The sequence below is a fragment of the Sinohyriopsis cumingii genome, chromosome 7 (genome assembly GCF_028554795.1).
Source record: "Sinohyriopsis cumingii isolate HCF-2022 chromosome 7, ASM2855479v2, whole genome shotgun sequence".
NCBI classification, from domain to species: Eukaryota; Metazoa; Mollusca; class Bivalvia; order Unionida; family Unionidae; genus Sinohyriopsis; species Sinohyriopsis cumingii.
In genome coordinates this window covers 93770369-93784529 of record NC_142967.1, presented here as the reverse complement: position 1 = coordinate 93784529, position 14161 = coordinate 93770369, and the positions used below count along the sequence as shown (strand labels likewise).

The following is a 14161-nucleotide window of genomic DNA, read 5'->3' as shown; positions in this document are numbered from 1 at the left end:
GTGATATTTATTGCCTCCCTCTGGACCACACATGTGTTAAGTGAGTATGTTATTACACACGCTATAAAATCAATGTATGAAACAAACCTTGAAGTAGGAGAAAATGGTCCTGACATCCTCCTCAAACCCCATGTCAATCATCCTGTCAGCTTCGTCTAGACAGAGATAACGACAAACATCAAGCATGATCATCTTTTTGTTCAACATATCCATCAGACGTCCTGGTGTAGCAACTATGATGTGAACGCCCCTGAAATATAAAAGATAACTTTCTATGAGCCAAATAACAGTCTAAATTATCATCATCGACACCTTCCTTTAACAGCAACTTCTCATATTCAGTCAATTTACGTTTAACCCTTCCATCGTAAGATTAATAATAAGACAAATTAAAATCTAAATCAAAACTTAAACAAAGCTGTTGATGAGAACAAAATTATGGTACAAATTATCAGTATGTCCTGCTTTTCATTAATGTTGGTGCAACAACAATAATACTAAAAGCCTGATATTGCTCAACTAGCTTACCCAACAGTTGACCATTGCATTAAGCATTCTTATGTAGCAATATAAGGACAGAACCTATATATATATATATGTAATCTGTCTCCAAACTTGACATGTAAATGTTACATATTTTACTATAATCTTGCCCCCCCCCCAAAAAAAAAACATAATTATAAACTCTTGCTCATAAATGAAGTCAACAAAGGTCTTGATTATACAAATCTTATTTACCAAGGCATACATGCCACCCCACCCCCACTCTGAGAGGTATAAGTGTAATTATTGCTATTATAAGTGGGGGAAAAGCATAATTTGGGCATAAAAAGTGTAATCTACAGCAATTATGAAAAAGATACATTTTGATTACTAACCTGGTTCTGCAGCTTGTCAAAATTCAAGTCACAAAGGGTAGAACCAGAATACAAACACAAAATAAACTGAAAAATTATTTATATTCAGCACTCACATCAACTAGTCTACATGACTGTGTAACTTTAGCTGAGTGAGTGTGAACTAGAATTCTGCAATGATCATGGTCAGGTGCTAAGAGTGCTGTATTACATCACTCTCATCTTCTTCTATTAAAATTTGTAAAGTGGTGTTGATTTGTCCTTTTTCTGACATCTTTTGAAGTTTGAAAAGATCCGTCTGCTCTAACATTTTCTATCTTAGTACATGTACAACTCAAACTGTAAATTTTTTCACTAATCATCTGGCACAATTTTCTTTAAAAGTAAAGACTGGTTCACTAACTAACTTATCAATAAAATAAATCTGTTAGGCAAAGTTCAAAACTGAAGAAACCCATCTGTTTACTTGGGAATGGGTCCTAAACAGTTGCTACAAACAGCAAATAAGGAAATTACTCTTATGCTATTCTCACACAGAAGTCATCTTTTTAAGAAATATTCTCAAATGGGTATGAGTGGAATTGAAGAGATGATACTAAAAGTGACAAAAACAACATTTTATTACCTTATTTTTATTTTGTATCGTACTAAAAAGCATAAACAATATAGTCTAGTGTAAAACATAACTATAAAAAAAAGCATAATGATTATGCCAAAAGTGTCGGCATGTATGCCTTTGTTTCCTTTAAACTGGATGAGAATTATAGTCTCAAGATTTTAGGTAATGGGATCATCTAATTGAATGCACAATCACCACATTACAATGGGCAGATCTCACTTATTATACTTGAATATACAAACTTATTTACCAAGTGAAACCAAATTCCAAATGAAATTTGTCTCCAGCATGTTAACAAGTTCAGCCAATGAGATAAATGATTACCTCATAAATATATTGATTTTGTTCATAATCAAACTCATCCCATATTCTGGTAACATAAAATTTCTTAAGAAGTAAGAACAAAATCTGATACAAAATAAAGTTACTGGAGAGTTCATGGGTTTAGCCAATCAAACAGAGGAACACATCATTAACATGTGCTAATCTTGTTCATAATCATGGTTACCAAAGATCTTGATGATAAACAGAGTTTGATCAAAAGCCTTTAAATAATACAGTCTCAACAGTGGTAAAAATCACCTAAACAAATATGCATAGGATTCACTTCTAATAAAATTCATCAATTAGCCAATTTATTTACCTTATGTCTAACAAAAGTTAGAAAGGCTCAACCAATCACAAACAAGATTACCTCAATAATATGTGTGGATTTCACATAAAATTATCAGCGTCTCAGATTTTTATGACTTAAGTCCATTTACCCTCTTCACTCAAAATCAAATGAGAATGAGAGTGGTAGCAGGCTCAACCAATCACAAACAAAACCAAGTCTTTAATATGCACTGATCTTCCTAATTATCAAACTTGTATGAGACCTTGATCACATAAACCAACATACCAAATTTGATCAAAATCTGCATAGTGTCAATAAGCTTATTTAATCATGTACAAGTTCACTTCATTAATTTGCAAGAATTTTAATCATTATCAAATTCCTCTATGAAATGGATAATTTAAGCCCATATTCAAATTCTGATCAAAACTGAATCAGAAATATGGCTTCAAGGGTGGTCACAAGCCCAGCCAATCAGATTCAGATGGTCACAAGCCCAGCCAATCAGAATCAAATGGTCACAAGCCCAGCCAATCAGATTCAGATCACCATATTGGTCTCACTCATTAGCAAATTTATGCGAGATCTTGATAACACAAGCCTACATTTCAATTTTGATCAAAAACAGTTTAGAGATATATTGTTCAGAGTGGTAACAAGCCCCGCCAATCAGATAAAAAATCATCTCATTATTATGCACAAGTCTCACTTATTAGCACATTCACATGAGATCTTGATCATATGGGTCAACATTCCAATTTTGAACGCAATCAGTTTAGAGATATATCTTCCAGAATGGTAACAAGTTCAGGCAATCAGATAAAAGATCACCATGTTAATACATGTGGATCTCATAAATTAGGTAAAAATTCATGTTTGAGATTGATAATACAAGACTACTCCTAATTAGATCAAAATCAGCTCCTAGATACATCTTCTACAGTGGTGACATGGCCACCCAATCAGATGCAAGATCACCTCATTAATATGCATGAATATTTCTCATTACCAAACTCATCCAACATCAGGATGATACATGCTCACCCGATCAGATGCAAGATTACCTCATTATTATGCCTGGATCATCATTCTTATAAAACTTGTCAGAGATCTTAATTATGTAAGATCATATTCTAAGTATGATCAAAATCAGATCATAAATATAGTCATATGGGTGGTATGAAGCTCAAACACTCAGATGCAATGTCACCTCATTAATATATATGAATATTTAAACTCCTACATGATCCTGATGACATCAACCAATACTCTCAGAATCATCAAAACTGGATAAAAATACATGGCCTCCTGAGTGGTAAGAAGAAATTATTAATGGATATTCAGATTAATAATAAATGCAGGGGCCTTACTGCCAGGTGAATTTACAAAGATTATAGAAATGATCTCTTTGTGCAAACCACCTCCATCTTATTGCCAAAATTTTACAAGGATGAACTATGTAAGTAGACATAATAAAGAGGTTCATAAAAATCATCACTTCTTAGGAAACATTAGTTTTAGTCTGTACTGAAATAACTTTATCAGTCTACGGAGAAAAAAACACAAAAAAGCATGTCCTCTCATCTGTTGTTGACACCACGCAGATACCATTCATTTCCATGCCATGATGAAGTACTGAGATCATTAAGACTGTGTCAATAATATACACATGGCATACAAAAATTACTTTAGCAAAAATACTATAATCTTCTTCCTAAAACAGCGTGTACTTTTTCTACTTTAAAAGCATGAGTTGGTGCATTTTATTATTTTTATTTTTATTATTCATTTAATCTGCCTTAGTCAAAGCCCCTCACAGAAAATTGCTGATCAGAAATCCCATAATGCACAAAGGAACTGAACCAAGCATCAACAAGAGTGAATCAAAACTTTACACAATCATCTAGTCTCATTTTCATGTCATTTTGTTTTCTTCCCAGTGTGGTTTGTCTTTCCATTGCATAGTGATTAAAACCAAAGAGGGATAGGTGATCCTGGTTAAGCATGTATCCTCTATATGTAGAAGCCTGCACATGTTCCATTCTATTGTATAACTTAATTTTGTCCCTGACAGATATATAAAATTACCCACCTTTTTATCACTTCCAGCTGTTCTTTTATAGCTGTGCCTCCAATACAAAGCAATACTCTAAGGGAAGGATAGCCAGCTGACTCCAAAGCTTGGCAAAAATACTGGATTAGTTCATTTGTCTGTTTGGCCAACTCTCTCTGAAACAGGTATACATATTTTTTATCAGAAGCATACAGTTTCCTTTAATGGTCAGATGTGATGCAAATGATCGAGAACTCCACAAATTTGCAATGTGCTCAATTTGAGTGTTGAACTGCATCACTCTCATATTCTTCCTTACAATTTGTAAAGTGGTGACGATTTGTCCTTTTTCTGATTAGACATGTTTTGAAGTTTAAAAAGACTCATCTGATCTATGAATTTTCTTCCACAAGTCAAATTGCATAAGCATGTTTCACTTATTATCTGATGCCATTTCTTTTAAAGGCACATGCTGGGCTGCTAACTAACTTGTTTATCAATATAATTACTCTGTGAGGCCAAGTTTCAAATGAAAGAAACTAGTCTGTTTTCTTGGAAATGGGTCATATCATATACAGTTTCTATAAACAATAAATTAGGAAAGTGCATATAGTATGCTATTCTTATGCAGCGGTCTTTCTATTCAGAATATTCTAAAATTTTACGAGGATTGTAATTAAAAAGATGATAATATAAATGACAAATTTAACTATGTATTGCTTTATTTTTTTATTTTTTTTATGTAATGGAAAAGCATAATCCATATACAGGCGAGCATAAGATGTAATTCAGTGAAAAAAAGTATAATGATTACAAAAAAAGAATAATGATTGGCATGTGTGGTAAATGAACACTATTCATATATCATTATTATTATAGAATCAAAGTACTGACAGTACTGATGTGATTGAAGAATTTTGGCAGTACTGCATTAAACATAATATTAATAAGCGAATACCGATATCCATCACAATACATGGAATCTGAATTTTAAATATTTAAAGCATTTTCTTCTCTTTCTTCTTAACAGAAAATTGATTAAAAGATTCCTAAAAAATCTGGAGAATTTTTTAAAAATTCTTATATTTGATTAGAATTCTTTATTCAAATGGTTCTGTTTCTTCTGAAATGCAAAAACATGGCCTGAAGAAAAACACAAACTGAAATGAAAATGAATGGATCCAAATTTCTATAATGCATAATAATGAAAAACAAAGTATGCCAAATCACACAAATAAGGAAAACAAAAGTAAAATTTACATCAGTTACAAAGAACGTTGTATAATCAATTTCTTGTTAGTCTAACACAATGTTTTTAAAACATATTAGCTTGATTGTAAGAAAAAAACATCCACAAGGTTTTTTTTAATTATATTTTGTCTCAAGACAAATCTGCAAATTCTCTAAGATTGATTATTTTTTCCCCAAGATTATAATCTGGATTATTTCCCTTTAATAGCCTGGTGGCCTCCAAGATCAAAAAGCTAAATGAGCTAAATGTTGCCAAATCCTTATTATTAGGAAGACAAACTATTCTGAGTGACAAAATAGTATCCAGCATACCAGTCAGGAGTGATTTAAGTCCCACCTCAACATCAAAATCTCATAAAGTTTTATCACTCTCCAGCTTATGATACACAGCGGCATACATAAAGAAAATTTTATTTATTGGTTTGATACTGAAACATGCTGGAGAAAAAGTTACTGCCAAGTCGGACGCCAAATGCTGCATTTTGATTGACATTAATGCTCCACATTAAATCTAATAAAGGATGTATATTGACGTGCTGGCCATTCAAACTGAAGGATTTCCTGTCACCAAGTCTAGCATATTCTCTAATTCATCTTTTATTTGTGTGTCTGTGCATTGGATTTTTAATGTAGCTTTAACAATTTTTCAGTCACATCGCTATGATGTCTTCAGAGTGGCAATTTATAGTGATGTCTAGCACTGGGGCATCAAGCAGCAGACATGTAGCATAATGTCCCACCCAGTCACATTATCCTGACACCATGCCGACCAGTCCTAACATTAACCTCTTAATGCTTAGTGCCTAGCAAGGCAGCTGCTAATACTATTTTTCTAGTCTTTGGTATGACTTGGCAGGGGTTCAAACCCACGACCTCCCTAATCCGATGCGGATTCTCCAACCACTAGTGATTCCTTTTTATTGTAACAGACCTTTCCAAGATTTGCTCAAATCCAAGATCACAGTCATTTACATAAGAAAACATTCTGTAATTCATAAAAAATAGTCTGAAATTTTACAGACTTGTTATACTAAGTAGGATAAATCCTAAATTTGAGCAAAGACAAAACAAACAGCATTACAACAACATATGAGTGCAAATTGATCCATATTTCCTATATTTTAGTTAAATTTATGGGAACCATTCTTATATGTTATCCCACGTTATGTTACATTATGTAACTAATCACACCAGACTTCAAATTATACCTTCCAATAAATTATAGGTAAATAGTTAATGAGATAAGTAAGGGTAATTGACATGTGGAAAGGTCTATTTCTAAGACCCAACTATGCAAACTTAAAGTCCATTGCAAGCTTTTCTCATGCATAAAATGGCTCGCTTAAACTTTTAAGCATGGCACAGTAAGATTTGTTAGATGATTTATCAGATCTCACTCACTGGGAAGAATTATAAGTTAAATAATACTCCAAGTGTAGTCAGGTTTTGATAGCATCAGAAACAACACAGCAAAATATTCATGGCAGGAAATATACAGAAATGATGAAAGAACTTACTGATGGACAGATAATTAGCCCATATGGTCCCTCGTTCCTGATGAAAGGAAGACGCTTCTCCTGCTCCAAGCAAAACATAACTATGGGCAGTGCAAAGACAATGGTCTTCCCTGATCCAGTGAAGGCAATACCAATCATATCCCGACCCATCAACCTGTAAGAGTGATAACATCAGGTATAAAGTCATAACTCTAAATCTGAAAATTTCCTTATCTGGTCCAAGGAAAAGTAAAACTCATAATGGACTCTCATTCTCAAGACATCAGGTTGAATGTACTAGCATTTTCAGGGAGAAATAAAAAATATAAAAAAATTGTGTGTAATTTGCTCACATAAATATATTCTTGCCTCTCCAGCAACCCACTTCTACACCCAATATGGAGGTAAGTCTTTTGAAAAACAGAGAATAAATATTTATATTTGAACTTGTTATCAGTTACATTTTGTTCATAACACTGGATTTGCCAGCTTTCAAACTGTAACACAGCCAAAGGCTGGGTGGGTGGAAGGGCACCTCCTTACTTATTATGCTGGCTAATGAAATTACCTAGACAACTTTCAGGTTTAATCAAAAGTCCACTTCTTAAAACTTGTTTGGAAATAAAAAGCAATTATCTTAAATGATTAGCCACACTGATTATTCTAAAAGTGTTCTCGAGGTACAAAGACATAACCACCCAGGTAAGGTGCCATACATTGCATTTACAGGAGACCAATATAAACTTGCTGCTTGGCAAATGATTACTTTGTTATAATCAATAAGTGTTCTTGAATCACTCACTACAAAATAATAATAATAATAATGAGGACTTTGTATAGCGCCTAATCTTCACAAGCTCTAAGCGCTTTACAACATTAGACAACACCTATAAGATAAAAAAACATATATAATGATATGATTACAAAAACAAACACCACGAAATTAGAAAACATAAAAAACACGCTGAGAATATTTAAGGTAGGAAACATTCTCATTTCCAAGACAAGATTTAATTATCGTTGGTGCTGAGAACGGCCTGGTCTGTTTAGCATATCTACCTGTATGTCATCTTGGATATATCTTTCTTGATACCTTTAATTATGGACACAAGCTTTTAATGTGTAAAAAATCAAAATAAGAAAACAAAATAAGCTGCTTATTTGTAAAATAAATAGTAGCTATAAAATAATTTTAAGAATACATCCCATATTTTATTTTACCATATTTCTTTTACTTTCATTGTGAAGTAATGTTGTCATATTTTGCCAAGCTCAAATCTCTCAAGGGTGAGTTCAATTTTTATAAAATGTATCCAGCCATGTAATGTGTACTAATTTTACAACAATCCAATTAAACCTGCAAGAGTAGTTGCAGTCACAAAATTCTGCTGTAAGACAATGGTGCGATAAATCTTAAAAAGGTCAAAGATCATGAAGACTGGTCAATATACACTTCTTTAGACAATATTCAAAATATGCACCAAGTTTTACAGGAATCAACAAGAAACTGTAAGATGAGCTGTGTTCTGAGATTTTGTCTTAAACAGCATTCAACTACATGATCAAATGGACAGTAACTCAAAACAAAAATTACAAAAAGAAAGTGATTTGTCAATATGCACATCTTCAGATGAGGGCCACTACATGTGCGAAGTTTCATAGCAAGCAATTAAAAACTGTAAGACTAATTGCATTCACAAGATTCTGTCAGACTACATACACGTCATACAATACATACAGCTCTGTTATACACTACATACATGTCTATCATACAATACATACAACTGTCATAAACTACTTAAATGTCTGTCAAACAATACATACAGTTCTGTCAAACACTACATCTGTTATACAATACATATAGTTGTCATACACTACATGTCAGCTGTACAATACATACAGCTTTGTCATACACTACATGCATGTCATTCAATACATACAGTTCTGTCATACACTACATACATGTCATACACTACATACATCTGTCATACATTCCATACATGTCTGTTCCACATTACATACAGCTCTGTCATACACTACATGAGTGTCATACAATACATACATCTCTGTCATACACAACATACATCTATCATACAATACATAGATGTCTGCCATACAAAACATCCAGCTCCAAGACAAAAACAGCAATAACTCTAACACAAATAGCAGAAGCACTGCCATTTGTTGATATATAAATCTTCTGATGATGACATGTGTCAAGTTTCACTGTGCTCCAGCCATTAACAGGAGGAATAATTGCATTGACAAAATGCTCTCATACACGCATACACTACATCCAGCCAAAAGGAAATTAACTATAATGAAAAGCAGATGACCATAGTGATCTGTCAATAGGAGCATATTCCAATCATAATCATAATATGTACCAAGTTTCACATTGGTACATCAAAATCCCGAAACCAGTTGCATTCAAAACATGACATAAGAAATTACTTCAGGCCAAAAATGATCTTCTTCATACTGATACCCATAAATTATACCAAGTTTCATGGCAATCCATTGAAAACTGTCAGAATAGTTGCTGATGCTGTTGTTGTGGGTTTAACTACATTTTCAATACATAGCAAGTTGTATATAGCAGGCAGTATATCTTGTGAAAGAATAAACCGAGGAAAAACCCTTAGGAAGCTACTGGTAAGCCTTATCACATAGCCATGTTGGGTGAGTCTGAGACTCAAACCCACACAGTGGTGAGATGGGAATGATTTGTAAAGGCAAGCACCTTAGATCATTCAGCCACATTGTGAGACTAGTTGCATTCACAAGAGTTTGTCATACACTGCATTCATCTGCAAGTATAAATGGGCAATAACTTGCAGGAGTGAAGTGATTTGACAATATTTACAACTTTGAAGTGACGAACAAAATCATTACCAATTTTAATAGCAATCCAATAACAAAAACTGTGTGACTTGTTGTACTAACAAGATTGTGTGCTAGACTGAGGAATGGATGAAGACACGGTCATGATAATTCCTATATAAACCCACCTTTAGGTGTTGGTAATAATAAATCTGAAAAGGTCTAATGAAAAATTAAAACAAAAGGTCCAATAAGCTTTCCACCAGGCACTGTCATTTTATTTCATGTAGTCAAATAAGATCATACCAAGTTACAAAAAAAGTTCACTGTAAATGAATTTACTATCAAATTTCATACAACCTTATGTTCAATTATGACTTAAACTCTGGTTTTACTGATCAAAGAGAAAACCGTTAAACTCCCTTTCACTTCTCCAAAAGTGCATCAAAAGGATGAAGTGTTGGAAGGACAAATTGCATCTGATTCTCTTCCAAACAACACGTTGAAGCATAAACTCTAGCACTGATTGAATTACATTCAATGTTCTCTATACGGCAAAATAAAAATGTTTATTTCTGGCTGGCTGACCATCCCTATTTTTCGTTGCTGTCCATATCACTTTTTATACTCCCAGGATTTTTTTTTACACATTCAAAAACAAATTCCTGAAATTGATTGGTGCATCTAATTGAATAATTGAGTCAGACTAGATAAGTACTTGAAGTACCTAGTGCATTATAAATACTAATCAGAATAATATATATAATGTTTTTTAAAATAAAAATTAAAAAAATAAAACTAAATTCCCAAAACTAATTAATGCACTTAATCGAACTGGTTTAGCCCAGTACTTGAAGTGCTTAGCACATAATATATAGTAATCATTTTTTATATATATATATATATATATATATATATATATATATATATATATATATATATATATATATATATATAAACAAAACTTACCTACCTACCCTAATTTTAAAATCATGCAATATGAAACACATATTTTAGGGGGAATAAAGGTCATCACTACGTTTGGAAAAGCTAACCACTATGAGCATATGGTCTTAATATACAGAAAAAAAATGTACTGATCTGTGCATAATTTAGACTAATTTCACATGGACTGTATACAGAGTATGCTGTTCTACATGAGGTTGGATGAAACAGTCCATTATGAGCAGGTGATCTTAATTATTCAGGTAAGTATGTACTGATTTATGTGTAACTGGGTATTATTTCATCTGGCTTGTATACACAACATGCTGCTCTACACAGGTGACAATTATAGGAATTTGTTGTAATTAGTCTTAGATTCATGTAGCATATCCTGTTTACAATAGAATTTGTGGTAATAAGTCTTAGATTCATGTAGAATATCCTGTTTACAACAGAATTTGTAGTAATAAGTCTTAGATTCATGTAGAATATCCTGTTTACAACAGAATTTGTAATTAGTCTTAGATTCATGTAGCATATCCTGTTTACAATAGAATTTGTGGTAATAAGTCTTAGATTCATGTAGAATATCCTGTTTACAACAGAATTTGTAATTAGTCTTAGATTCATGTAGAATATCCTGTTTACAATAGAATTTGTGGTAGTAAGTCTTAGATTCATGTAGAATATCATGTTTACAACAGAATTTGTAGTAATTAGTCTTAGATTCATGTAGAATATCCTGTTTACAACAGAATTTTTAGTAACTAGTCTTAGATTCATGTAGAATATCCTGTTTACAATAGAATTTGTGGTAATAAGTCTTAGATTCATGTAGAATATCATGTTTACAACAGAATTTGTAATTAGTCTTAGATTCATGTAGAATATCCTGTTTACAATAGAATTTGTGGTAATAAGTCTTAGATTCATGTAGAATATCCTGTTTACAACAGAATTTGTAGTAATTAGTCTTAGATTCATGTAGAATATCCTGTTTACAACAGAATTTTTAGTAACTAGTCTTAGATTCATGTAGAATATCCTGTTTACAACAGAATTTTTAGTAATTAGTCTTAGATTCATGTAGAATATCCTGTTTACAACAGAATTTTTAGTAATCAGTCTTAGATTCGTGTAGAATATCCTGTTTACAATAGAATTTGTGGTAATTAGTCTTATATTCATGTAGAATATCTCTTAGATTCATGTAGAATATCCTGTTTACAACAGAATTTGTAGTAATTAGTCTTATATTCATGTAGAATATCTGTTTACAACAGAATTTGGGATTAGTTTTAGATTCATGTAGCATATCCTGTTTACAATAGAATTTGTGGTAATAAGTCTTAGATTCATGTAGAATATCCTGTTTACAACAGAATTTGTAGTAACTTGTCTTAGATTCATGTAGAATATCCTGTTTACAACAGAATTTTTAGTAATTAGTCTTAGATTCATGTAGAATATCCTGTTTACAATAGAATTTGTAATTAGTCTTAGATTCATGTAGCATATCCTGTTTACAATAGAATTTGTGTTAATAAGTCTTAGATTCATGTAGAATATCCTGTTTACAACAGAATTTGTAGTAATTAGTCTTATATTCATGTAGAATATCCTGTCTACAACAGAATTTGTAATTAGTCTTAGATTCATGTAGAATATTCTGTTTACAATAGAATTTGTAGTAACTAGTCTTAGATTCATGTAGAATATCATGTTTACAACAGAATTTGTAGTAACTAGTCTTAGATTCATGTAGAATATCCTATTTACAACAGAATTTTTAGTAATTAGTCTTAGATTCATGTAGAATATCCTGTTTACAACAGAATTTGTAGTAATTAGTCTCAGATTCATGTAGAATATCATGTTTACATAAAACAACACAGCCATGAAAACATCTCAAAATATAATAGCAAACCTAAATCTGACATCACATACACACACATACACACACACACACCCCAGCTTGGTTTAAGCATTAACATTTACAGTAGCAACATCAATGATAAACCATCTGGAACATCATGATACTCTTTGTGATATGGCAGCATAGAAAAGTTCCTCTTTGTGTCCTTTAAAGACAACTACAAAAAATTAAATAGAAAATATCAAAAAGGGGCTAATGCTCAAATATTTGAGATCCTGGGGATATTAAATGGTGGTTTAATTTATAATAAATACAACTTTTTTTCTTCAAAATGTTTAGCAAAGAAATAAAAAACAAATGATCTTTCATAATATCCAGGTATTTTCTTTCAGTCATGTGTTCTTTCTGCCTGAGAAAGTTTCATTATATCATTCAAGGCTGAGCAGTTTTAATGCCATCTAAAGCCTGACTACCATTTTGGAAATACAAGCGAGCTATATATTCTACAAGAGGAATAATTACATAATTATTTTGGAAATAAACTGGAACTATTAATATATTTGACAGAAATATTAGAAACTGCAGTAAATATCATTTAACATATATCCAAATGTATTTAATAAACTTTACAAATTTATTTAAAAGTGGATATTTTAATTTAAAATGCTACTGTCACAAATCTGATATGAGGAGGTAGTTTTTAGCAAACTTTTGACAACTGTCCATTTTGTTTGCTTAGAATCTGTGACTGGTTGTCAGGCATACAAAATTTACCTCACTACATCTTGTCCTCAAAAACTGAAATCCTACTCTACTGTTAGCACCCTACATTATTCTTACAAAACTGTTAAAGTTGACATCTTGTATGGGCCATTTTACACCCAAGGACACCACTTCCTCATGTTAGTAGTACCTCAGTAGCTCATGTCCTTGCTTTTAATCACCTTGCTCATACTGTAGTCTATGTTTTTGGAGCCTGCTGTGAACCAGTTGAAGAGGAAAAGGTATAATAGGCAATGTTTTTAACATGCATACAAATATATAATTTTGACATTTTACTTAGATAAGTTTTAAGTTTTCAGGAAATTAAGAATATTAACAGGATTTTTTAAAAACAATAAGGTGCTAAGAACCATGGTCATATTTCAATGTGTGTTTATTGCTTCTAGCTCCAAAAATTCTAATAGTCTTTTGGGTTCCTACCATGTTTTCTCAAAAAAATTTTAAAAGTCATTTTTCAAATGGAGACACTAAAAAATGTATTTTAGCACATAAAATTACCTTTTCTTTTATATTTGGTAAACGGTTTAACTGAGAACTAAAAAGATCAAGTATAATGACAATACAGATATTATACACATCATTCTCTTGCATGGCCTTGCTTGTCAACTTTAGGGCCTATCAACAATGCCCCGAATTGCTTGTCAACTTTTGGGCCCATCAACAATGCCCCAAATTGCTTGTCAACTTTAGGGCCCATCAACAATGCCCCGAATTGCTTGTCAGCTTTAGGGCCCATCAACAATGCCTCGAATTGCTTGTCAACTTTAGGGCCCATCAACAATACCCCAAATGTCCTAATTTGGCCAAAGGGGAATCTTTCACTGCCCCCTACCTAGTTTTAA

General features: G+C 32.3%; 1 protein-coding gene across 1 annotated transcript in view; it reads right to left on the bottom strand.

Moving 5' to 3' along the window:
• LOC149795736 (putative ATP-dependent RNA helicase DDX41) overlaps positions 1 to 14161 on the bottom strand; it is a 63935-nt gene that overhangs the window by 14738 nt on the left and 35036 nt on the right. The window contains exons 7-9 of the mRNA XM_089965645.1: positions 6914 to 7067; positions 4185 to 4321; positions 88 to 250 (exon numbers count right to left, since the gene is read on the bottom strand). Of these exons, the coding sequence (XP_089821771.1) occupies positions 88 to 250; positions 4185 to 4321; positions 6914 to 7067 (454 nt within the window). The remainder of the gene's footprint in view (positions 1 to 87; positions 251 to 4184; positions 4322 to 6913; positions 7068 to 14161) is intronic.